Source organism: Aspergillus novofumigatus (genome assembly GCF_002847465.1).
Source record: "Aspergillus novofumigatus IBT 16806 chromosome Unknown P174scaffold_6, whole genome shotgun sequence".
In the NCBI taxonomy this organism is placed as follows: Eukaryota; Fungi; Ascomycota; class Eurotiomycetes; order Eurotiales; family Aspergillaceae; genus Aspergillus; species Aspergillus novofumigatus.
In genome coordinates this window covers 828,304-853,073 of record NW_020194279.1, presented here as the reverse complement: position 1 = coordinate 853,073, position 24,770 = coordinate 828,304, and the positions used below count along the sequence as shown (strand labels likewise).

The following is a 24,770-nucleotide window of genomic DNA, read 5'->3' as shown; positions in this document are numbered from 1 at the left end:
CAAACGAATGTTCAAGAGCAAACAGGACAAACTTGATGCAAGAGCACGTGAAAACATCCAGCTAGAAATCAGGACCTATGTACGCAGTACGGAGTACGATGTAATTGAGAAATCCATATAAATTTGGCAGACTTTGATATAAAGAGAAGAGGAAAATAGAGATCTGTTCAGTTGCACCAGTGGATTTTTTATTGTAGTTATTCATGCATCTAATTAGGCGTTTCCATTTATGGTTCATATCATGCCCTCGCCAGTCAACATTATGAGGAAAAAATGAAAGAGAATGATAAGACAGCAAGAAAAGAAGTGAAGGAGTATGGCTGAATGATAATGCACGTTTCTCAAGCTTGTCAAAATACGACACACTTTGCGAGAGACAGCCATGCCGGTCAAACCGGGATCAACATAAGAAATAAAGGGCAGTACTGGCAGTCCTCAGTAGGCAGCTTCTCCTACGGTGTCACCCCGGATAGTCCGGACGTCGGAAGGGGAAACGAGAAATATAATAGTACATAGAGGGAGATCAATGCTTAGAGCAGACAAACAGGTCTTCAGGCAACCAAACCTGACGACCTTTTCGACGTGCGCTTGGCATTTGAGTTCGTGTCGTCCTTCTTTTTCTTGCTGGGACGGCTACTGCCACCCTTGGGTCTATAGCCCGTATCGTCATCGCGCTTGCGCTTGCCTTTGGTGCTACCCGGAGTAGGACCGGTATCCATTAGGACGCCATCCTCGTCGTAAGCCTCCTCCTCTTTGCGTGGCTGGGTTGCTCTTTTGGACGCCCGCGCATTAGTTGGTCTAGAGCCTGACTTCTCGGAGGCGTTCTCATGGTCCTGCAGGAAAATATGTGGCTGATTGCGCCGGAGCCAGTTGTAGACGGAGACTGGGTTTCGTAGCGCCAATTCCCTTTCCCGTTCAGCGAATGATGGCTTTTCGGGTATGCGACTAAGCTCGAGGGCAGCTGCTTCGTCGCCGAGCTTTGCATCCATGCTCAAGTAATACTCGGTCTCGTGCTCCGGAGTAAGATATCCAAGCTTCTCCTCCAGGCTGATATCTGTAGAAGAATCCTGTTTTACGGACGGAACCGACGTATGAGGCACCTTTTGGAGAGCAGTGTAATGCATGTGCGGTGCAAAGGCGTTGCCTCGTTTGATATCGTCTTCCAGAGTGCGATATGCTTCGAGTGTCATGCTACCAGCAGCCATCTGTGCTTTCGCATCTTTCAAAGTGGATTTTGCCGTCGCAGTGTCGACGTACATCGGCGATCGTTCAGGCGTCGGCAGGAAGGAGGAGTCTCCCGGCGCACTGATATCAAATCGCTGATCCGCTGGGACGTGCAAACTTTCGTTAAATTCAAGGAGAACCTCTAGAAGTTGGCTGCGGCAGGAGAGTCAGTCTCGAACGATCCTGTGTCTTTTTCTATACATCCGCATATATTCGCTTACTCGTTCTGCTCCTGAATTCTTTTTGAGAGATCTTCGATGCGCAACTCTTCGCGGATCAGAGACTCGCTCTCCTTCATCCCAAGCTCGAATTTGACTTTGAGTTTGGCATACTTCTTTCTGTAGCACCAAGAGGTAGCCATATTAGTTCTCATACCCAATGCTAAAGCTGCGCACTGAACGACCTACTTGAAAGAACGATATGACTGTTTCGCAGGGGCACTGGTCGATTCGTCGGGCAAGCTCTCGGCCACGGAGCGGGAATCCTCGTCTTCCTGTGACATGTCGAATCAAGATTGATGCGGAGACGTGTGTTCAACAGAGTGACACAGATAAGGTATTGATGATTGATGATGAAATGGCGAATGTTAAAAGAGAGCTCTAAGGCGAGCGATGGTGTTGGTGATGGCTGGTCACCTGTCGCCAAGTCCGAACTCCGCAATCTATGGAGAGATTGTTGCGTCGGCTGGTGTTTTTGCCCGCCGTAAAAAGTTTCAATCCTCTCCATTCATACCAAAGACAATAGCTGAATGCGCTTGATTGACTTTGCCAGTCAAAAAAACAAGTTTCTATTGTGAATTGCTATTTTACGATCTCATTATTCTATTAATTGAAGTGGGCCACTTTTAAAAACGATTTTCGAGTCATTGACGAACCTGATTTCTATCCAACATGGCTGGCCTCGGTGAAGGTAGTCAGAAAAAGCGAAAGCTCACAGACGTTCCTGAAATTGAAATCGATGTGTCCGCGCCTGAACCTCCGTCGAAAAAGGCTCTGCGCAAAGCCAAAAAGAAGGTTGCTGAGCCTACGGCAGATTCTACAACGAAGCAAGAGGCCGCTGTGCCCAGCAAAAAGCAAGAAGATGAGGCCCCCAACAAACGTTCAGACCACGGCATCTGGATTGGAAATCTGGCCTTTTCGGTGACCAAAGATGATCTTCGCAAGTTTCTCACAAGCAATTGCACATTTGCGGATACCACAATCACCCGTATACATCTGCCCAAGGGCCAGGAAAAATTTGGAAAGGCTCAGAACAAGGGCTTCGCTTACATCGATCTTGCCAACGAAAAGGCTGTGAAGGAGGCAGTAGGATTGAGCGAGCAGCTGCTAGCTGGTCGCCGTGTGTTGATCAAGGATGCGAAAAGTTTTGACGGCAGACCAAAAAAGTCAGAACAGGATTCGGCGGCAACAGCTACGAAACCTCCTTCGAAACGGATATTCGTTGGCAATCTCGGCTTTGATGCTACAAAAGAGGTCATCGAGGAACATTTTGGACAATGCGGTACCATCGCACATGTACATGTGGCAACATTTCAGGATAGTGGAAAATGCAAGGGCTATGCTTGGGTGGAGTTCGAGGATCTTGCTGCCGCCGAAGCAGCGGTGAAGGGCTTTGTTATGGTTGATGAAGACGAGGAAGACGATGAGGGCTCCGGAGAAGAAGAGTCCGGAAAGCGCAGGAAGTCGAAGAAACACAGACAGAGGAGGGTTTGGGTGAACCAGCTTCTTGGTCGACGAATGCGCATGGAGTTCGCGGAGGATGCGACAACACGGTACAAGAAGCGGTTCGGTAAAGATGGGGAAGGCAAGAAGAAAGATGAATCGGTCATTACTGAAGTGGAAGACGGGCCTCTTGAGCAGGAGCCGACTGGAGACAGGCCGCAACGGTCACATCCTGAGAAGCCCAAGCGAAACAACAAGCCTGAATACTCAAGATACGCCAAAGAAACTGTGCAAAAGCTTAGCGGTGCTATTGTCGAACCCCAAGGAAAGAAAATCACTTTTGATTGAGACTTGTCAATATAAAAACGAAGCAGAATGGCTCCTTCCTATGATTCATATTCCATACTGAAGCTTTTCAGTCAAGTGATTGACGTTCAACCACTTTTTCTTTGCGAGTCATTTAAGAACTGTCAGTATTGCAGTAAATATTGATTGGGATGATCCTGAATAGAATAATGTACTGTCCTATTCTAGACAGCTGTACTGCTGCTGTTAGCATGAGCGTACGTACTTTGCACCTAACATGAAACTGGAAGATAGGCATAAACAAGCTATGACCACTTTTGAGCTAGAATCCATCCATTGGCTTTACATTATTAGTTAACTCCTCATGCAAATATCCAACCCTGATGTTGTAGATAGAATTTCTTCGTCCACTATGGACAATAATGCTGACTTATCTGATCGCTATACCTAATGTGATTAGCTATTCTTATGCCTAATGCTAACAGTCTAACCGTCGAAGGCTATCTATGTGTCGGATTTATTTATGCTAGTAATAATTCTAGATTCGCTGAGGTGGTCTTGGAGGGCACTAACCAGATTTGGATAGTTGACATCGAAGAGAGATGTCATGGCTCATGCTAAAAGCGATCAACTTTGATAGTGCTCGTCTCGTTGCATTTCCCTCGACTGCCCAACCGTCCCACACTCTCGCCCTCTTTATCGAGGTGCATCTTCCTCTCATCCGCCCATCGACCTTTCTACGTTCACTCCCCTCTCTCCATACACGTGTTCGAGTTTTTGCCGCTTCTGTTGATCATTCCCGCCCCCCGGTCCTTGCAATCCGATTGTCTCGCCGCTCTTCGTTCCTGGTCGGTGCATCCTTCATCCTTACCTCAATCCTCCTCCCAAAATTTACGGTGACACGAAGGAACATCGCATCTGGTGTTCAATCATATACCTTCTTTCCATCGCCTACGCCAATCAAAAATGGCCTCACGTCGTCGCAACATCGGTGCTAGCCGGCGGAGGAGAAGAAGAGATGAGGAAGGCGAGGATGAAGGTTCCCTAGAGGGAGAGTTGGAAGATGATTCGTTAAGCGAGGGCTCGGTCATCAGTCATCCCGGTGATGATGATGATGATGCTGATGCTGATGGCGAGGGAAGCGACGAGAGCGACGGGGAGGCTTCTTCGTCCCCGCACTTGGACAGAACCAACGGACTTCAGGTCAACGGTCTCGTGCCTGAAATCAACCAGCGGTCTGGACGACGTCATTCCTCATCTCCTGGAAAACGACACACAGCTACCGCTGTGTCAGATACTGAGGCAATGATGAATGGATTGACGCTCTCTGATCAGACGAATGAAGTGGCGGAAATCCACTTTGATGATATGAAGGGGGAGTCTGGTTCATTGACAGGAAGGACACCATCTGCACCTCCTACAGAAGCGAAGAGAGGGACTTTTGCGGAGCGAAAACGCCGCGAACACGAGAGGTATGCAAAGGAGCGGGATGAGAATCTGGCCTTCGTGCCCACTCGAGGTCGCTTTTTCCTTCACGATAAGCGTTCCACCGAGTCTGGCCCGAATGGCCACAGGCCGTTCAACAAATCAAAATCGAGACCTTATGGCCTCATCGTGGATGGAAATGTTCGCAGGTGAGCCTTCCCCGACCCTTTGTCATGTGCTCCTGATAGCTAACCATCGTTCCACACGCAAGGCACTCCAAACCTGATGCTAGTGAAGGGCAGTGGACGCATGATCTGCACGAGATGGTCGCAGGAGATGAGCCCGTCAACAAGCCCTCTGCTGTGCCTGGATCCATGTCGAACTTTGCCCCAAAACCTGTCCCTACGGCTCCTCGTTCTACGCCCCCGAACAGGTCTTTCTCGAGCACCACCCTGATCGGCAATGTGCCTGTTGTAGTGTTTCTACAGGGCATGGCTCGGCCCATACCTTTCCCTGCCGTTCCAAAAAAGCAACACACTCGTCTCCCTCAACATCGTCCCCCGTTACGTCGAGACAAGCCCGTTCGCATATCGTTCCCTGGACAGTCTCCGAGATACATATTCCCCTCGACAGAGCGCTCGTTTATCTTTATTCCACGAGCGCTGAGGCCAAATCAGCAGGGTTACCGTGGCAGGGCCGGGGTGGATTCTATGGCGGACGCCGTCCGAGTATTTATGCAGGCTCCGTCTACACCCCGAGTGTCACTGCTAGCCGGAGATCGTCGATGGGAAAGCCAGCCTCTCATGATGGATACCCCTCGCCGGCTGCGTCTGTATTGTCAAGACATACGGTGGTTACGACCGAAAATGGGAAGCCAATCGTCCGTCTGCCTCCACCTTCCAGGCCATTAGGCGGCGTGCCTCCGGCAGCCGCTGCTGCTGGTCCCGGAGCCGTTGTTACCGCGTCACTGCCACAACCTATGCCTCAACCTCAGCCCCAGCAGCCCTCGTACCGCGAGAGCCGTCCGGCTCCCATCCCAATGCATCAGCCCCGTCCTCAGAAAACGGTTTCTGTCGCCGATATAGAGACTCCTGCAAGCTTCTCCTTCAACGCCCCCCAGCCACAGCAGGAACAACCATTCCAACACCAGGTTCCTATGCCTATCAATGGCCCCGGCTATGGTACCGATGCCCAATCTGCCCATGCAGCTGGGACGCCTTCATCGCACATACCCGAGCGAGCAATCCATGCTCAACCTTTCCAACCATATGGCTTCCAACAAGCCCAGCCATTTTATCCTACCGCTTATCCCCCCGGTACAGTATACTATCCAGTATCTGGAACAGAATTCCCGCCCTACAACGCAGCCGGCATGCCCGGAGCATCCCTCGTGCCCTATCCCCCAGCGGGACAGCAAGCTCCATATGTGGTTCCAGGGACCCACGCCTCATCCGCAGAGCAGCCTTCGCAACCAGGCACAGTGGCCCACGAGGCAGGTGGCACAGTCTATTTCTATGACGCCACGCAGATGTGGCCTAACGCATCCTATGCCACGCCCTCTGCGCCGGGGCCTGGTGGCGTCATCGGCATGGGTGGAATGATGACTCCTCCAGGCACAACCTTCTATTATCCTCAGCCGCAGGGTGGTGTATACTACGCTCCGCAATAAATTAAAAAAAAAGAAAAAGAAAAAAAGCAAAAGAGGCATTTTCTATGTTTTTCTTTCGTTCACATTTCGATACCTTAAAATATTCTTACCTTGTCGTCTTCCTTATCCTCTCTTGCTTTTGTTTTACATTTCCCCTTCCACACATTTCTCGTCCTGCGCTTTAGTCTCACTGTGATGCCACGGAATCGATTATTCCCAAAACTTATGATGTCGACTATAGGAGTCTCGTCCATTGTCAACCGGTGTTCCATCTCCTCTTTTCACTTTACCGTCCCGTCTTCATGCTTCCTGTCTGATGCAACTGTCCATGGTGCCGTTTCCTTGAGCTTTCATATGGATTGTTATTAGATAAGCCACCCTTTGCATCCTTAGCGACTGTCTTCTCATCATTGCGGTGGCAACTTTTGTTGCCCGGAAGCTCTCATGTTCTGTACGCATTTTTTTCCTGTTATTATCTGGAAAGCGATGTGGCATTGATTTCCCCCTTCCCGGTGCTGTTCCATCCTTTCTTTGTGGAATGTTGACATTTTCCTTTTCTCCATATTCCTCGAAAGGCGGACCCTGGAAAAATTCAAATATTTACCTGTTCCCACACTTTTGACCTGCAGGGGTCTTTCGATAATTCTACTCTTGTCTTTTACCTGCATTGTTGTCCGTGCTTTGTTCCGCCGTTCGCTGCGCTCTAGCATTTAGGAATGGTGTTTACGTTGTGGCGTGGGCCTATAAATTCAAATATGAAGGAAAACAACCCGTGTGATCAGCTTCTTCTTGTCCTCTTTGGCTGTAGAAAGGATCCGGGGCGTTCGTTGGATGAGTTTATGACTAATCCAAAGAATTGGCGAGATGGGATGGTGTCGTACCTATGTACATAATACAGGAGCACGTCTATATCTTCAAATGAGTAATCACGCATTATCCTTAGAAGACAAAAAGAATTAATTCAAGCAGTAGGTAGCCAAGTACCTTTGATACATCTCTAAGTACGTATACAGTAATGATGACGATGATGATAATACCAATGGGATCTGATGGTGTTTCCTGCAAGTATGCGAAGTACCTAAGGTAGTACGGATGGTACCAATGATGATAAGGATAATGATGTGAGCTTCACCGCCTCATTCTCATTGAACTATTATTGTTAAAGCCTTGCCCCGGAAGCCGAATGGAGACGGGAGCAGCAGATGACCTTCCTCCTCCGCATCTCTAGACTCTAGTTGACCTCTTAGATTGTTACGTAGCCCCAGGCAGCCTTCTGCCATACCTTACCTTTACCTCACTTTATTACCTAGCTCCCTCTCTCTCTCTCCTCTCCTCCCTCTTCCCTCCTCTACCTCTATCTATTTAGTACATCATACCTAACTTCATCCATTGCACTTTTTATCATCCTCATCAATCCTTCAGCCTTTACTTTCATCATCTTGCTTCTCACAACCTTCTTTCTTCGGTCCCTAGTCATCATCTCTTACGTAGGTGACTAGTGCCTTATCTCTAGTTCACCTTCGTCACCTCCATCCTCTATCTACACCATGGCTACCCCCATTCCCCCGGCTAGTCCAGTCGGACCTGGAACCCTAATCACAATCAAAGTGCTCTACAATGACAGCACTCGACGCTTCAAGGTTCCTCTGAGAGAACTGGGTGCTCGGGTTCTTCCTCAGAAGGTATGTAGATGGTCTCCACCCTAGCTAGCTCCGGTCGGAGCTTGAGCCAGTCCCCATCAAGCAACCTGGAATCCTTGCCGACCACCGCTGGCAAGCTCCCTATCCTGCTTGTCCATGAATTCTGTCCTATTACTTTACGTGATTATATCTTGAGAATACACTGAACAGCATTGCTATCCTATTTTCGTTTTTGTGCGATGCTAATGAGCTCGCGTGATCTAGCTCCGTCAACTCATTGGCGTCCCAGCGGATAGCAACGTCATCTTTGAACGCTATTCGGACAGCGCCGGTTGCTATGTCCGCTTGGACAGCGAGAACCTCGCAGTCTACAAGCAACTCTACCGTGCTGCTAAAGCTAAATTGAAGCTGCGTATCAAAGCGACATTGGTCAATGAAGTGAACGAGCCTGTTTCGCAGCCCTCTCTTACCGAGAACGCTCCGGAGGAACAGGGCCCAGCAAGATACAGCTACCTGGAGACTGTCCTGAGTTCTCCCCCACCTGTGATGGGTGCCGAAGTAGTTCCCTCTGGCACTTCGGAATCGGTCCCTGACCTTCTAGGTGCCCTCGAGAAACCCGCTTCAGTTGGTCCCCAATCTGTTCAATGGACAAAGGACAACATGGCACCCGCTCAGCCTGGCTATAGAGACTTTGTCCTAAACACAGATAACGTCGATGTGCCCATCGTCTCGCACAGGTCCCCAACTGGTGTTTTCTGTATTGACTGCAACAACTGCGGACGTTCTATTCCCAATGAACACTACCATTGCAGCATCTGTGAAGACGGCGATTTCGATTTATGCTCTCAATGTGTAAACTCGGGGGTCTCGTGTCAGTCTGAAGATCACTGGTTGATCAAGCGTATTGTCGAAGATGGCATTGTCACTAACAGCACTACTGAACGAGTGGCTCCTCGCAAGGTTGAGGAACCGACAGAGTCCAACAAAGGGTCTGGAACTCTGCCTGAGCTCGCTGATGAGAAGGTCCCAGAGCCTACTCCAGCTACAGCTGAAAAGTACCCACTTCAACCTGTGGAGCGGATCTGCAACGCTTGTCTCAAGGGTGAGGTGCCTACTGTCACATGAGGTTTCTGTTGTTGCTCACTCTTGGCAGATTTCGACGAGACCAAGATGGTCACATGCACTGACTGCGAAGACTATGATCTTTGCATGACCTGCCTTCTGAAAGACGCGCACGGCCATCATCCGGCTCATCGCTTCGAGCTCCTTCACGACCGAGACTTCTGCCTGAAGAGTCTTGTGCAGTCGCGTTGCAGCCCTGGCCGCCATCACCAGCATGCAGCGATCTGTGACGGTTGTGAAAAGGTATGATTAGTCCGCTGTTGAATTGGGGTTTCATCGCAGGCTGATATATACTCTCAGCGCATCATCGGTGTTCGCCACAAATGTCTGGCCTGCCCCGACTGGGACTACTGCTCGGAGTGTGTTGGCAACGCCGCGCAAAGCCACCCAGGCCATCGCTTTGCTCCCCTCTATGAGGCCATCTCGGAGCCACTACAGCATCATGAGGTTCACTATGGCATCTACTGCGATGGACCATTGTGCAAAGACAAGCCGTTCCCCGCTACATCACTGGAGTCCGGTACAAGTGCTCTGTGTGCCATGATACTGATTTCTGCGCCAAATGCGAAGCCTTACCAACCAACCCCCATAATCGCACCCACCCATTGCTGATGCTCAAGACACCGGTGCGCGGCGTTACTATCAGCAACTCCGTGACTGAGAACGGGCTCGGTGGGCCTGTCATCCTTGCAGGTGACCAAGTCAAGAGATCTACCTCCGCACAAGCCAATATTCCAGCTGAAGCTGAGAAGTCTTCAGAAGCGCCACGCGGCGAGGAAGAAGGAGCTGTGAAGCAAAAGGAAATCGTGGAGCCATCTCCAGCACCGGCCGAAAAGGCGCAATCCAAGGTGTATGAGATGCCAACTACCGATCCCGCTTCCAGCTATCAAGCTTTCTTTATACGTGACACCGTCCATGACGGCACCGTCATGCCACCCAACAAGATATTCCAGCAGACATGGACACTCTACAACCCTGGACCACTTGCATGGCCCGCTGGAAGTAGTGTGCGCTTCGTGGGCGGTGATTCCATGTTCAATGTCGATATCAATCGCCCCATGAGTCTTGATGCAGTCTCCGCCGCTATGGAGAGCAACCAGCTCCTCGAACCCTTGGAGCCTGGCCAAAGCGCCGATTTCACTGTGACTCTGAAGGCCCCGAGCCGGGTCGGTACTGCCATCTCGTATTGGCGCTTGAAGCTTGCCAACGGCATGCCCTTCGGTCATAGACTCTGGTGCGATATTCAGGTACGCGACTACATGGCCGCGTCCACCGAGCTGGAGCCTGTACAGGAAGCCTCTCGCAAACCCGAGCAACAGGCAGAGGCGGCTCCGGCGGATGGCACTGAACGCACGGGAAGTCAAATGATCTTCCCTACCCTGGACAAGGAGTCACCGGTCGGGAGCAGCCACCAGGCAATGGTTGCAGCTCCTTTGACTGCCCCTTCCGTGTCCAATCCATCCGAGCAAGAAGTTCTTGAGGATGTGGAGAGTTTAACCTTGGATGATGCCAACACCGAGACCGGGTTCTTGACCGACGAAGAGTACGATGTCCTGGACGCCAGCGACCAAGACTACCTCGAAGCCCAATCACAGGTCTAAAGTCAGTATCTGCATGCTTTGGGTCTACTAGCGAGGCCCTTGTTTTTTTTTAACTCGATCACGTGGGCGTAATGGGAGGGGACGGCGAAGGATGCATGATCGAGCTTCTCATCTCTCGTCAATATAATCGTCAAGAATCACGTGCGATGAGGAGATGCTGCAACATTTTTGGGAATTTGATTGTTTTAAAATGGCTATTCGAAGAATGAACGGAATGGGACAACTGGGGGTACTCTTCTCACTTGATGTGTTTATCTGTGCTCGGTTTTTTAACAAGATCATTTCTCCAACTGTCGCCCAAATTGTCGTAGCCATGAAATTTTCTTTCTTCGACACTGGTGAGAGAATAATTGTATGGGAACGCTGTGCTCGGTTCTGTTCGGCAATTCAACACTGTCTGGGTACTATGACTCCAGGTGCAGAGTCCATACGCGATAGCTCCAACGAGGATCTTCCGTTTCTTCTCCACTCTCTGGCGAAGATCTGTTTCTCCATGGATGACCGACCAATTGAAAGACCCCAATTCATGGAGCTATGCAAATGCCGCTGTGTTAGCGCTTACTACGTGGGCCTTTTCACTGCTGTGTACGGTACTATGATACTATCAAGAAGATACTCCGTACTGCTCCATTCCTTCCCCGCCCTTCCGCCCCTTCCACTGTGACCACAGGTGGAGGTATCACATAAATCACATTCTCAGCGATTCTCTCTTTTCTCCTCGTTCCTTTGTCTCCTTGCGTCATCCTGTTACATAAATGCGAGAAAAGACAGACACAAGCTTATATATCGCTTTCATCTCGCAGTCTCCATAGACTGAACTAACAGGCAAACCAGGAGTACGGAGAAAGGCGACAACGAGACCGTCACCATGGCTGGCTTCGTTCCTCTTGCTCTTCTTGCCGTCCTGGCTGCGACTCTGTATGGCCCTGTGTATCAGCAACTCACCATCCTGGGGGTCTTCCGGCGTCCGGCGCCTCTGGTGATTGTTGAAGGACAGGGTTACCACAGGATTGCTGATACGATGCAATGCGAGGATCTGCATTACTGGCAGCCAACGAACAAAATATTTACAGCGTGTGAGGATTCGGTCTTGCCACGCTTCAAGTGGTTCCCTCCGTTGGGGAACCTCGAGGAGCCCGCTGTCCCATCTACTGGCTCAATTCATGTCATCGATCCCAAGGTACTGCTTTCTTCCTGCCCAACTGGCTTGGGTTATCTCGTTGACCTGTTGATTAGACAATGAAGTCAACCCGGCTCTCGTTTGAGAACTTCTCAGGTCCGTTTGTGACACATGGCATCGACATCATTGAGGACCCGGAGAATCCCAATGCTGTGTATATATTTGCTGTGAATCATCTGCCGAATCCGGAATTTACACAGGACGGCAAACGTGTTCCCCAGGCGCGATCTCAAGTCGAGCTCTTCCACCATGTTTTGGAATCAAGCACCATTGAACATGTTCGTTCCGTTCAGCACCCGCTGATCGCTACGCCCAACGACATATATGCCGAGACTCCGAATTCTTTCTACGTGACCAATGATCATTACTACCGCGAGGGATACGGACGCCTGATTGAGGATGTTATCCCGGCAGCCAAGTGGTCGAGCATCATCCATGTACAGATCCAAGATTTGAAGTCCAAGGACGCCGACAAAGGCATCGACGCCACGGTGGCTTTGACCGGGTTACACAACAATAACGGACTTGGTCATGGTAGATCTAAGGACGAGATGCTCATTGTCAGTTGCATGGGCGGGACTCTGTATCGCGCTCGCTCAAACAGTGGCAACCGCACGATATCTATCTTCGACGAGATTCGTCCAGGTGGCCAAATCGACAATCCCACTTACTACTCGGACCCGTATCGCACTGCTGCAGACGATGCCAGCGGTTACGTTCTGGCGGGACTGACACGTCCAATTGATCTGTCTAAAAATCACAATGATCCCAATGCTAAAGATGGAGCCATTGTATGGTATGTGCGGCCCAAAACAGGCACGAGTGGGAACGGAGAGCAATCCACAGAATGGGAGTCGAGTGTTCTTTTCGAGGACGATGGCACTCTCATTCGGACTGCTAGCACCGGGCTCTTGGTTCCCAGCGAAACAAAACCTGGGAACAGAAAGAAGGCATGGTTGTTTGTGACCGGATTCGTCTCAGAGAGCGTTATTGCCGTTGAGGTCGGCCTTTGAAGCAAGGCTCTTGTATAGACAGCTTGAAGTCTACCTCGATATCTCAAAATTATCCCGCCTGTTGATGACCAGAATGACAGTCATAGCTGATATTACATCTCTATCCCTAGCTGTAGGGAACTTTGCAATAATTTTCAACGTAATGACATGTTCGTAGCCTAGAGAATTATTGTCGAACATGATGATTGATGCCTTGCAGCCGTGGTGCCTGGACGATATGCGGCTGCCTGAGGCACCTAATTATTTTCCATGTGTCAACATTCGGACCGACACCGTCAGCAGCATCTCAAACACGCCAACGCTTCGCCACTTTCTTGCCTCAATCTTGCCAATATGTCTCTGGTCTGAGGTGCTTTGACCATGCCATCGACCTTTTCGACTCACACAGCCCTGCGTATGCGGGGCAATTGCCCAGCCATCACCTCCATGGCATCATCCCTGGTCCAGCACCAGCACCTCCGCTATCAACCTGCCGCCATTCGCAATTGCTATAGCCTTTTGACTCGCGGCTATGCCAGCCCGTCATCATCCCCGAAATCACATACACGATCCCCATCGTCTTCCCAGCCGGGGTCCCCCATTGTCCCGTCCAGCTCCTCAACCGCGACCACTTCTCTCGCCAACGATGTCAACCCTCCGCCGAGCACCCGGCCCGCAGACCTCAACCTCCCAGAGCCTGTGTCCGCGTCGGCCGGACCGGCCGACAAGCTGAAACGCTACGTTGCGCTGGGCCGCGCCTACCTGTCCTTCTACAAGACGGGCCTCAAAAACGTCTACCACAACTACCGCGCCTCGCTCCCCCTCCGCCGTTCTCTAGGTCTACCCGTCTACCTCCCCATCTCGCCTCCCCAGCACCCTCCCCTCCTCCTCCACCTCCAACGACAGCAAGCCCACACCGTTCCGCACAGCCGTGCACTCCCAAAACCTCAGCCGCGCCAACTTCCAGCTCGTCCGGCGCGCCGCCTACGACGTCCGCCGCATGATTCCCTTCACCCTCATCCTGATCGTCTGCGGCGAGCTGACCCCTCTCGCCGTCCTGGCCCTGGGCAGCGCCGTCACCCCATTCACATGCCGCGTCCCGCAGCAGATCAAGAAGGCCCGGCTGCAGCGCGCGGACCGGAAACGCGCCGCCCTCGCCGCCCACCAGGCGCAGGCGCGAGGCTCCGTTACAGGCCCCGCGGCCGGCTCCGACGCCGAGCGCGAGCTGCTGGCCCGCGAGTTTGCACACGCCGGTTGGGTCGAGAGGGCCTCGGCGCAGGAGATTCTGCAGGCGTGTGCGGCGTTGGGGCTCGTGCGCACGCATACCCGGCCCCGGCGCTGGTGTCCTGGTTGTATCGGCCGCGGCTGCGGCGGTACGTGGAGTATCTGGCGCTGGATGATGAGTTGATCCGGCAGGGGGGAGGGGTTCCGGCCATGGAGGCGGCGGAGGTCCGGATTGCGGTTGAGGAGCGAGGGGGTGTGGGCGTTGCGGATGGCAAGGAGTGTTGGGAGGCAGAGAGGGAGGAGAGACGGTGGTTGGAACGATGGCTTGAAAGGGCTTAAGGCTTGCAAGTTGTATTTATCTACTGATGTATATTTTACTTGGGATAGATATCTAGATTTTCTAGCGCGTGATATGGACTAGAACCGAAAAGAACGCCTTCCCCGTTCGTGATTTACTCGAAACATCACGGAATCGAATGACAGGCCCATCGTTTGCAATGGCTTGATTGTTTCTATGAAAAATAATTATCCGAGACCAAAGTCGTAACTTTTCGGCTGCTTCTGTTTCTTCCAGCCGGTTCGCCCGAAAACACATGTGTCGTACTGTTACACTCATCATAAGTCATGTCGTTATTGAGAGTTCATCCAACTCCGTGCCCCAAACCAAGCTAATCCGATCATATAGTGTAGTCGTTATATATGGCCCGTCGACGCCCATGCCTGCTGAAACCCTTGAAAGATCATCCGCTTCTAAGATACCGCACGAAAGTTAAGAAAACGGAAAACGAGACCAGACAGAACGCTTGCAATTGAGGTTCGTGATAAATTGCATGATAAGAACGAATTGTAGAGAGAAGTAGATGGAGTCTTAAGTGGCTGGGGCTTTTTGCTGTATGGCATTGCGGACCTGCTTGGCCCATCGTAGCCCACAGCTGTTGCAAAGATCGCGATTGCCACTGGGCCCTCTACGCCATTCAGGCGTGGTGCGGGTCTGGCACATGGCGCAGGTCTTTTCGACGGGAACAATGCTCTGCTTTCTCTTGCGCTTCTTCCTCCGCGCAAGGAGCCGCTGGACCTCGTCGGATAGGGTGCGGTTCTGTTTCTCCAGTTCGCGGAGCTCGAATTGCCAGCTTGAACCTCGTGCCGTGTTCAACTCGGCGAACAGTATTGGTTCATCGAGAGCCGGCACGTATTGGTCACCGGATGAACCCATTGCCGACTTGTCGGAAGTCGTTTGGCCTGCCGCAGTGACGTTTCTTCTTCCTGTGACACTAATGTCCCTGGAAAAGGTAGCGGTGATATTTGCAGGTACAACCTCTTCCGTCCCTTGAGCAGTCTGCGGTGATTTGGGAAAACGCAGCTGCGCGACCAAGAATGAAGGTTTCTCCCCTTCTTTGGTGTCTCCAGGGTACAATGTGGTTTGGGCCTGCAACATGTGACCCTTTTTGTGCCGTATTTTATGGTTAAAGCTCGTCTGCTGGCCAGTCCGAGCCACCTCTAAAGCCTGTTTTGCATCCATCCGGGCATCGGCTGGGATCAGGTCCTGCATGCCTTTACCGACCAGATCATCGGGCACTCGGCCGAGCACTGGCCGAGCCTTCGAGGACATGAAGAGAATGATGCCAGAGATCGAGAGCTTGGCCCACAGATCGTTCTCGGCTAACCGGCCATCGCCAATGTTTGCGAGCTGGTCCAGCCGATACACGGGACAGACCCGGCCGATCATCACCATATATTGCCGGCCGCGGTCGCCGATGTGCCACGAGCCGTGACTTTCGAACCACATGTACCCGCTATACTTCGTCCGGACGCGGTACATGACACTGACCGGGTCGGAGTTGGTGCAGGATCGGAGATCGCGTATGACAGGACCGATATCACTGGGATGGCAGATCGTCGATAGTGTCTTGCCAATCAACTCATTTGAATCGTACTCGAGGACCTTTCGACAAGATGGAGATAGGTACAACAATTCACCCTCGAAAGAGAGTACATGAATGACATCGTCGGTGTTCTCGACTAGAACGCGGTCCAGATACCGCTGGTAGCTATGGTCAGGAGTGCCCAAGTTGTCCAGTATCGTCGAGACCTGGTCGTGACTAAAGTATGTGGCAAGGTCCGGATGCAACTTATAGATGTCCGGGGGAGGCGCCACGTAATTAGGCAGCTGCTTCCGTTGGTAGTTAATCATGTAAGTACCATCTGTCACATTTGGTCAGTTAGGTCATCAAGTCCAAATGAAGAGCATCCGGAACATACCTGGATTCCTCATTTTGATGGCATCAGGCTTTTCCACGAGATCGACCTGGAACCCGACATAGAATCGGTAATCAGGCGAATTCCACCGGACAGGAATCATTGTGATCAGATTCATGAATGGCTGACCGCCCTTTCTGTAGTTGATGATGGTGGCCTGGATCTCTCCACGGTGCTCTATTGTAGACCGCAATCGAAATGCGGTATGTTGATCGACGAACTTCCGGGGCATGCCCTGCTGGACCACACCACTGGGGTCCTGAAGAAAACGACAATTCTGGCCAACAATCTCCCCCTCAGTGTAACCGGTCAGCCGCACAAAAGCCTCCGATACATAAATGATAGGATGATCCTCCTGGTGGATGTCACACAATGCAAATGCACATGACAAATCAACAGCGCCGATGTCAATCTTGGGGTCGGGTCTTGACACAACCTCGGCCTGGCTGAAGTTAGCTTGTACATATGGTAGCAGTCAAGCCGTCGGATTGGCAAGACGAAATGATCTTACCAATATACTCATCATGTCAATGCCGCTGCTCGAATATATGCTGTTATAAGGAGTGATCTCACCGGTGGTCGCCGACTTTATTGAAGCTGTGTAAAATTCCATGTCAGTCCACGTCTGTTCATGCATGGCACGTAACACAGGAAAAAGAAGATGCACTTTTCATGGGCGATGGCCTCTTGGGCTGAATGTAACGGTGAGAAGAAACTTGTGTTGTAGGGCCTGAAGAAGCTGGCGTCGCCTGTGCGGTAACTGCTGGCTTCGTGAAGAATCAGTCGATTTCGAAGCGTTGGTTGATCTGCGGGCCATGGACGTGGTTTGGGCCATGTTGGTGCTGTCCTTCGCATCAACCGAGGATGTACAGTAGGAGTTGCTGCTCGATGGATGCGCTTGCAAGGTAGAAGAGTAGGAGGCAGTTGGGTCTAGGCTCATGGTCTGGTTCTGAAATGAAGGAAGCCGCTGCTGCATCGACTGCCCATTGAAGGTCTGTTCAAACATCAAGGAGGGTTGTTGGTATACGGAAGAAGGGTCGTATGCAAATGCACTTGCTGTGTCCACTGCCATGGGCACGGAGTTCCCCATGCTAGAGAGCGGGTCATACGCGAACAACGCATCGGACAGATGGTCAGCCAACGGCGCAGGGGCCGCGGGAAGAGACGAGCCAGAAGCCAGCAGCTCGTCGGCTGACATGCTGCTCAACAGCATATCTGACCCATGAGATTCAGAGAAAGGAAAGTCCCCCATTCGGAGGGGATCCAAAGGCGCAAATGTCATCATCATCTCGGCGTTGCTACAGTCAAGGGCGGGATGAGAGGTGTTGGACTGGCTACCAGAGGTCGTGGGAGCCATAGGGAATGGAGTATTGCCGTAGTAGTCGCCATTATTGAAGTTGTTGGCCATATCAAGACGTAAGGCGACGTTCGATCGATTCGATGGGGGAGTGTTCTGGCCAATGAGCGGATCGCATCTACACAGCGAAGATGCCTCGAAACCTAGCCCAAGATAGTAGACATTCCTCCAGGGGCCAATGATTGGTAGCCCTGTAAGTGCATCCAGAAGTTTCTGTGTGAATCAAGCAGCAGAAGGTCCGGGTGTATAGACGATGTACAGACGAGGAGGTGCAACTGTAGAGTTGCTGGGAATCTGGGAGTTGGTTAGTTCCCCTGCGCACTAAAAGAAGCAAAGCGGAGTCGGACTCAGAAGAGGGCCATGATAATATCAAGAATCATCAAAGAAATTGAAGAATGGTTTACCTTGAAGATCACAACAGCAGAATTGGCTATACAATAGTAACCGTACAAAACAGAGGAGCAGATGGAAGATAAGCGGAGTACCTGTATCACTGAGATGAAGCGATGAAGCGACCGTCCAGATCAAATGCTCAGCGCTGGATGGACGGATGTAGATTCCGTGGTTTTCATCGAATAAGACTGAGGGGCGAGTAAATATGTTGAGGCAGTATGAGGATTCATTCTGTTTCTGTGAACAGAATGACTGCAGACTGCCAATGAGCAGAGAGACGGAGACATTGAACTCAATGATCAACTTGACGTATCGAATTCTAGTGTGACAGATCAGTTTAGGAGGCAAAAGGGGCTCATGGAGGCAAAATATCATGTATCTAAATATTCCAAAAGGAAAACGAGTCCCCAGAGCTCTTCCAGGGGACCAGTTGAGGTTGAAGTTACCGAGAGGATATATATAACTTATGAAAGCTTAAGCGATCATTGATTGATGCTTTACGACAAGCTTCTTTTGCACCCTGTATCTACCCATTTCGATCTTGCTGCAAGTGGAAGTAAATATCTATCAGAACATCCCAGATTATCCAAGTCATCTTATAGAATAGACTACTCGTATGCAAGAGCATAATCTCCCCATACTTATTTTATACAAGAATATCCAATGTATGATCCTGATAAGATAAGTGGAAATTGCAGATGGCCATCAAACACCGAAAGGGGAAATTTGGCGTCGCGCCGTCTCTGGCGGCGTCTCTCCTTTTGATCGCTCGTCTCAGGAGTCGAGTCCAAGTCTCTATTGCAACAAAAGAAGCTTCAATGTGAATATTCGTTCAGTTTGGCTCTCTCCCCCCAATTATCAGTCCATAGCGATTGCGATTCTATTACCTCCTCTTTTTGCCCATAGCACCCAGACGGCCTTTCGTCAAAATACTTGATGTATCACGAAAATAAACATCTCCTCTACTGACGCATAAAAATCCAGCATCCATTTCGACATACAAGAAAAGACACAATGGAAGACGAGCCAGACAAAATCTCCATTACAATTTGCGGCGATGGTGGATGCGGTATGTTTTTCCGCATTCTTGCCAGTGACGGTTTCTAAGATCTCGCGATTCACTCGTCTGGACAGCGAGAGAGATAGCTCTCATTATCGAGAAAGCTTGACACTGATCTGCCGTGGTTGATAGGTAAATCGTCCATCACTTTACGACTGGTGCGGAGCCAATGGGTCCACGAGTGAGTATCACCCCTTGAAACAAATCGCAACGTGCAAGAACTAAGGACTGACACATCGCGACAACCTTAAAAAGATACGACCCTACCATCGGTAAAGCAGTACCCGAACCCTGAACTCCAATTCTTCTTTCGTCGTCGACGCGTGTTCTTCTCTAACAACAATCTTGATTCCTCGGAGGACTAATAGAAGATTCTTATTCGGTAACACGCGTGATCGATGGCATTCCGTATTTCTTATCCATCACCGATACTGCCGGCCAGGAGGAGTATAGAGGGCTGTTTGCGCTGTCCAACCTGAGGTCGGACGCGTTTCTGCTCGTCTACGACATCACCAATGCATCGAGCCTAAGCGCATTAGATTACTTCATGGGTCTGATTGATATCGAGGCAGAGCAACGTGCAGAAGACAATGCTCGCTTATTGAAGGAACTGGGGGACAGCGCACGCGGTGTGGAAGTCGGCATGCCTCCTCCAGTCAAGATCATCGCCGGCAACAAGTGCGACCTAAAGGACAATCGAGTCATCAGTGCTAGGGAGGGACTGGAATATGCCCGCAAGCATGGTTGTGGGTTCATGGAGACAAGCGCGAGAGATATGGTGAACATTGAAGAGACATTTGCCCGTATGTAACTTGCCCTCTGCAGTATCAAGGCTGCCCAGGTGAGACGGCCTATTGATCTGAAGCTATCGCAGTCATCGTCCGTCGTGTTACCGAAGCTCGTCGACTACATTACCAGCAGAACCAGGCGACGGCGAATCCTGGTCAGGCCGCAGCGTCTGCAACTGCGCAACAGCCTGCCGAGCAGACGGTCGATGAGACCATCGCCGCTAAACTATCAAAAGATGCCAGGTCCCCGTTCAGCCGTCTTTCGATCTTCGGAAAGAAGAGCAGTAAGCGTGCTGCACCGAAGCCAGAAGATCAGACTGGCGAGTCCAAAGGCGAAGGGGTGGAATCGAAAGAGGAGCCCGGCAAACCAAGTATATGGAGACGCCTGCTTTGCTGCTGATTTGACATCTATCATCCGTTCGATTGTATCATTCTTTATCTCTTTTCTTATCTTCTGTTTTTTCCTTTATACCCCGGTCATCCGCCTATTGACCGGCGATGCCTTTCCATTCTTGACGATGTGTTCGGGATGAATTCCTTGGACAATATCCCCACCATTTCTTTGTTTTGTACAGTATTGATAGGCCAGATGGACTAGATGTTTGTGCCAACGCGGCATCGGTCACGAAAGAATGAAGTCAGTCATCAATCAACCTCGGCACAAGCAGGGGTAACCAAGCAAGCTTAACTCCTGTGCCACTGTCACGCAACTCGAGCGATTTGATGGGTCAAACGGTTTGTGGTGCCGATCAGTACAAGTCTACCCACATCCGGTTGAGGACAGGGAGATAGGCACCTGGGAGTCTGCCCAATCAATCCAATGGTGGACTTTCTGACATCAACGTTCGATAAGATAAGCGTAAATCAGGGTCGTTGATCGTCCTAGGCCAGGCAGGTCATGTGGCAATATGACAATAACAGGATATGCACATAGTGAGATATTAAAAAGAGATGTCCGAATCATTGGTCATCACTGGGCTGATTGCAAGCCAAAACTCTATCTCAGGGTTATCCTGGACATGTGGCGCAAACATGAAGTCAGCATTCAGCACTCAGCTCCCAGTAAAGGTAAAGAGGAAGCCGACCCTGATCAATGGGTCTTCCAGCTGCAATTGGCTGTTCCCAGAGCTTCCAAGTAGGTCCTAGCCTTCTCGGTTGGTCCTCGGCCGAGTCAATTACTGAGATAAACCTAAGCGACGCTCATAGACAGTTTGGATTGTAAGGGCCCATTGGTGAATCATCAACAGCACTCATGACATGATCGGTGATAAGTCTTCCATCATGATGTCAACGTCATTGACTGGAGATAACACCATGGCGGCTTTGATTTCCGCGAGAAAGAACTTGATGGGCAATAGACCGATAGAACATATATCATGATTAGGTAGATACAGGTCAAGCTAGAAGACACCTCGGCAAATATCTCTCGGTCTCGTGTACTATTATCTTACTCCGTAGTATTATAGGGAAGAAACCATGTCCTGAAATTGTGCTCGCAATGAAGTGCATACGACGAAGTATTTACTCCGAACAGGGATTAGAGCCGGTCTACCGCCAAGCTTTTAATGAGGAGTGTGCATATCCAGGAGAGAGGGAACTCGTGACCATGAACCGATGAATCAGCGGAAGACGCATAACTAGAGTTGGTTGGTTTAGTATGCTGATCGCTGAAGCAGTTGGGAGTTGTCCTGGAGAGTGAAGAAACGATCGGCAGCCATGTGCCGAGAAGAAAACTCGAGAATAAGAACCCGCTTTATGAACGGTTTTAGATAATAATAATGCGATGTTTATGCGTCAACTCCGTCTTTGCAAATACTACTCAGCTTGATGCGACCAGTATGCTGTAATGTTGATACAAGAGCGCTCCATGTACCTCAAGGAGTCAGGCATCATCAGGATCGTGAATTGATCCTGCCTCCTTTACCTTAGAGTTAATACCTCATATCTATTTTCTAACAGAGGGTTGTGCGTCCTTGTAACCTGATACTAGAGCTGATGATCAATCAGACTCGGATATACGGAATCGCTTTTTACTGCATCTTCCGAAAAATTTTGGCTGGTTATGGATTGGCTACTGAGAAAGGGGAAATGAAGGAAATAAACAAATAAAATAATAAAGATGAAATAAAAGACAGAGAGCATGAGAGACCAGTGAGACGAGCAAATGCCTGTAAGAGGAAATTTGAAATCAAGGAAACATTTGCCCGGGACATCTCCGAGGCCCGATTCAAGTCTCCGGTTCCGAATACTGTATTGTAACGGATATCAAATGTCCTGTACCTAGAATTTCTTGCGGTGTACGGTAAAGTATCTCAGCATCTACATTTAGGTACATTCTATATTCCTAGCAAAAAATTCCATGGTCATTTTAATGAAGGTATAGAATAGCTTCAGTTACTCAATTTGTTTTGATGCCTGGACCAAATATCAATCAATATTCTGGCAGGTGTGAATAGGGCATACCTCAGCGTCTAAGTAACGAACAGCTACTCGTACAATACGCTGTATATACAGGCGGTCCCGAGGACGACCGTCTGGTATTACATGTACTGCAAAGTTCAAAGGATCGCCGAACACAGCTAGACTAAGTAGATCCATATTTCCTCTTTGGGCATACTGGGCCCTGCTGGGTCTCTTGGAGTCTTGGGCGCTGCGTCAAGTAGAACGGATACACTACTACCTTGCCTTGCCTTGCTGTAGATGTTCAACGCAGCTTCGGGATGGTCGAAGCTAATCACAAAAAGTAAATATTACTCATTTCCTTAGAAATTTCGAATAATCAAGAAATATCTCAAGTATTAATCATAATCTCCCCAATAATAATAATCAATCGTCACCTCAGAATCTAGTTAAAAAGCTGTCGGTCCTCCCCTCCTCCATAGCGCCTCTGTTCTATTAGTATACTGCTACTACTACTACCTTACCCTACTTACTACTACTTTACCTTGGGTCAGTGGATAACTACCTATAACCAGCAGCTCCAGACCCTTGTGTTGTATAATCCACTGTCCTTTCTTATCGCTGCAACCTTTACTGGCACTTCCTTGGGTCCATCCAGTTCTGTCCATCCCTCCATTACATCTTCATTCCTCTGTCAGCTGTTGGGACTGGCTCGTGAGCTCATCTATTCTCCGTCACTTAAGCTCATTACCCCCACTATTCGACCAGTCCGTTATATCATTGACCGACCTTTATCGTCCTTCAACCTTTTAACAACCATTGCTGTTGTTCTTACCCCGGGAAGTAGGGGTTTGAGATATCCGGATATAGTTTTCGTTCGATCCGTCTGGATTGGTGTTGCCCTACAATCGCACGCGCCCTCGTTGGTGTCAACGGCATCTTACTTTAATTGATACTTCCTATACCACATAATGACGGCACGTCAATCGTCACCCACTTCGGACCACTCACATTCGGATGGCAACGTTCGCAAGAGGGTGTGTAAGGCGTGCGATCGATGTAGATTGAAGAAATCAAAGGTAAGCAGGCCACGGTCCAGAAGCAAGCATCAGCGCGCTCTGAGGCGGCGCTGACCCAGTGCAGTGTGACGGCGCCAATCCATGTGGACGGTGTAGGGCAGACAATGCCATCTGCGTCTTTGGCGAGAGGAAGAAGGCCCATGATAAAGTGTACCCCAAGGGGTGAGCTTGCACCTTTGGCTACTCTTGTGATTTTTTATGCGTGCGGGCAAGGTCGAACATTAACAATGCTAACGCATATCTCGCTTACAGATACGTTGAGATGTTGGAGCAGCAACAGGCTTGGCTGGTGTATGGTCTTCAGGAACTATATCGACGCTCTAGCGAGGGTGAAGGGTGGCCGGGAGAGCCGTTAAAATGCGAAGCAAACGGCCACCCTCTGACGCATGATCTGCTCACACGGCTTGGGGCTCTCGATCAAAGTAAAGGCGAACGCTTCGAGGAGAACACCGAGGTCATGCAGCAGGAATTGTGGAAGCAGAATGCCGGCCACATGCAACGACAGGATTCATCTGATGGCAGTTCCGAGAGTGCGCAATCGCCCATCACAACCTCGCGCTTTGCAGACGCCTTCTCACGACATCAACTTCCTCCCACGCCTCCCAATCTTAGCCCAGCAGCGCGCACCCAGGCACCGACGATCAAGGCTGAACCCCAGATGGCTCCCCACAATCCCGCATACATTGCCCCCATGTCGATGCAGGGGGTAGTGAACCCCATCGCCTTACAAGGTCCACCGCAATGGCCTAACAGCAGCTTCGGAACCTTTGACGAAATGGACATGATGGGGCCGTCCGACTTTACCAGTCTCTCCTTCGATGATCAGTTATCATCACCGATGTTCAACCGGCAGATTCCAATCAACTGCGTAACATCGGCCTCGTTCATGGACACGAAGAGCGACTACGAGGATTTCAATCAATTTCTGAATCCGAACCCGACAGAGATAACGTCCATCTAGTGCGCCCACTCCGCATATTGTACAGTGTCTTTTTTTCTTCATCTCATTTCCAGTCTACGTCATGTTTCATGTCTACTGTGGGAGGTTGTTTTTTTCAGGGCTCACTATTTAGTAGCTCAATGGAGCTTGGCGTTGGGATAAAACAACCGGAGGTCTTGGATAATGGGACCGTTAATGGGGGCGTTTGAAGATCTTCCTTTCTCATTTTTTTTTTCCTTTCCTTCCACATGCATATCATGTCTGTTCATTTGTTTCGGTGTTTGACTCGGGCTTATCATGTCTGTCAGTGTTACACCATAGTGAGCGAATTGAACTTTGATACAACAATGATCACTCCTCTCAACCTCGGCGACCATATTTTTTGGCTCATTTGGCCCATAGTGTCTCATCATTAGATCATGGATCATGGTAGAATGATTGGACGACGTTGCTGATCAGGAACTGAAAGTGCGG

General features: G+C 50.2%; 9 protein-coding genes across 9 annotated transcripts; 7 read left to right on the top strand and 2 right to left on the bottom strand.

Moving 5' to 3' along the window:
• Window positions 1-172: 172 nt before the first annotated feature.
• Window positions 173-1,845, bottom strand: P174DRAFT_443574 (uncharacterized protein). Its single transcript, XM_024827865.1, has 3 exons — window positions 1,632-1,845; window positions 1,446-1,562; window positions 173-1,377 (listed from the first exon to the last, which is right to left on the bottom strand). The coding sequence occupies exons 1-3, from the start codon at window positions 1,724-1,726 to the stop codon at window positions 552-554; spliced, it is 1,038 nt and encodes a 345-aa protein (XP_024680199.1). The 5' UTR covers window positions 1,727-1,845; the 3' UTR covers window positions 173-551.
• Window positions 1,846-1,939: 94 nt separating this feature from the next.
• Window positions 1,940-3,357, top strand: P174DRAFT_410221 (putative RNA binding protein Rnp24). Its single transcript, XM_024824232.1, has one exon. It carries the CDS (start codon window positions 2,115-2,117, stop codon window positions 3,231-3,233), a length of 1,119 nt encoding a protein of 372 aa, XP_024680198.1. The 5' UTR covers window positions 1,940-2,114; the 3' UTR covers window positions 3,234-3,357.
• Window positions 3,358-3,847: 490 nt separating this feature from the next.
• Window positions 3,848-6,285, top strand: P174DRAFT_514052 (uncharacterized protein; the record flags this gene model as incomplete). Its single annotated transcript, XM_024832049.1, has 3 exons — window positions 3,848-4,825; window positions 4,909-5,303; window positions 5,357-6,285. Exons 1-3 carry the CDS (start codon window positions 4,158-4,160, stop codon window positions 6,283-6,285), a joined length of 1,992 nt encoding a protein of 663 aa, XP_024680197.1. The 5' UTR covers window positions 3,848-4,157.
• A 1,526-nt stretch (window positions 6,286-7,811) lies between these two features.
• P174DRAFT_433044 (ZZ type zinc finger domain protein) lies at window positions 7,812-10,627 on the top strand (the record flags this gene model as incomplete). The annotated part of the gene is made up of 5 exons (XM_024825789.1): window positions 7,812-7,946; window positions 8,169-9,006; window positions 9,058-9,269; window positions 9,309-9,546; window positions 9,597-10,627. 5 exons carry the CDS (start codon window positions 7,812-7,814, stop codon window positions 10,625-10,627), a joined length of 2,454 nt encoding a protein of 817 aa, XP_024680196.1.
• An 868-nt stretch (window positions 10,628-11,495) lies between these two features.
• Window positions 11,496-12,820, top strand: P174DRAFT_374287 (serum paraoxonase/arylesterase family protein; the record flags this gene model as incomplete). The annotated part of the gene is made up of 2 exons (XM_024822568.1): window positions 11,496-11,807; window positions 11,864-12,820. The coding sequence occupies 2 exons, from the start codon at window positions 11,496-11,498 to the stop codon at window positions 12,818-12,820; spliced, it is 1,269 nt and encodes a 422-aa protein (XP_024680195.1).
• A 204-nt stretch (window positions 12,821-13,024) lies between these two features.
• Window positions 13,025-14,418, top strand: P174DRAFT_505648 (uncharacterized protein; the record flags this gene model as incomplete). Its single annotated transcript, XM_024831273.1, has 3 exons — window positions 13,025-13,637; window positions 13,729-14,172; window positions 14,411-14,418. Exons 1-3 carry the CDS (start codon window positions 13,181-13,183, stop codon window positions 14,416-14,418), a joined length of 909 nt encoding a protein of 302 aa, XP_024680194.1. The 5' UTR covers window positions 13,025-13,180.
• A 5-nt stretch (window positions 14,419-14,423) lies between these two features.
• Window positions 14,424-18,666, bottom strand: lreA (GATA transcription factor LreA). Its single transcript, XM_024831272.1, has 6 exons — window positions 18,122-18,666; window positions 18,041-18,066; window positions 16,983-17,849; window positions 16,791-16,904; window positions 16,283-16,721; window positions 14,424-16,225 (listed from the first exon to the last, which is right to left on the bottom strand). The coding sequence occupies exons 1-6, from the start codon at window positions 18,402-18,404 to the stop codon at window positions 14,892-14,894; spliced, it is 3,063 nt and encodes a 1,020-aa protein (XP_024680193.1). The 5' UTR covers window positions 18,405-18,666; the 3' UTR covers window positions 14,424-14,891.
• Window positions 18,667-19,043: 377 nt separating this feature from the next.
• Window positions 19,044-20,277, top strand: P174DRAFT_373699 (putative RAS small monomeric GTPase; the record flags this gene model as incomplete). Its single annotated transcript, XM_024822522.1, has 3 exons — window positions 19,044-19,098; window positions 19,458-19,892; window positions 19,964-20,277. 3 exons carry the CDS (start codon window positions 19,044-19,046, stop codon window positions 20,275-20,277), a joined length of 804 nt encoding a protein of 267 aa, XP_024680192.1.
• Window positions 20,278-23,607: 3,330 nt separating this feature from the next.
• On the top strand, window positions 23,608-24,546 carry P174DRAFT_443568 (putative C6 transcription factor). Its single transcript, XM_024827864.1, has one exon. It carries the CDS (start codon window positions 23,619-23,621, stop codon window positions 24,315-24,317), a length of 699 nt encoding a protein of 232 aa, XP_024680191.1. The 5' UTR covers window positions 23,608-23,618; the 3' UTR covers window positions 24,318-24,546.
• Window positions 24,547-24,770: the final 224 nt, after the last annotated feature.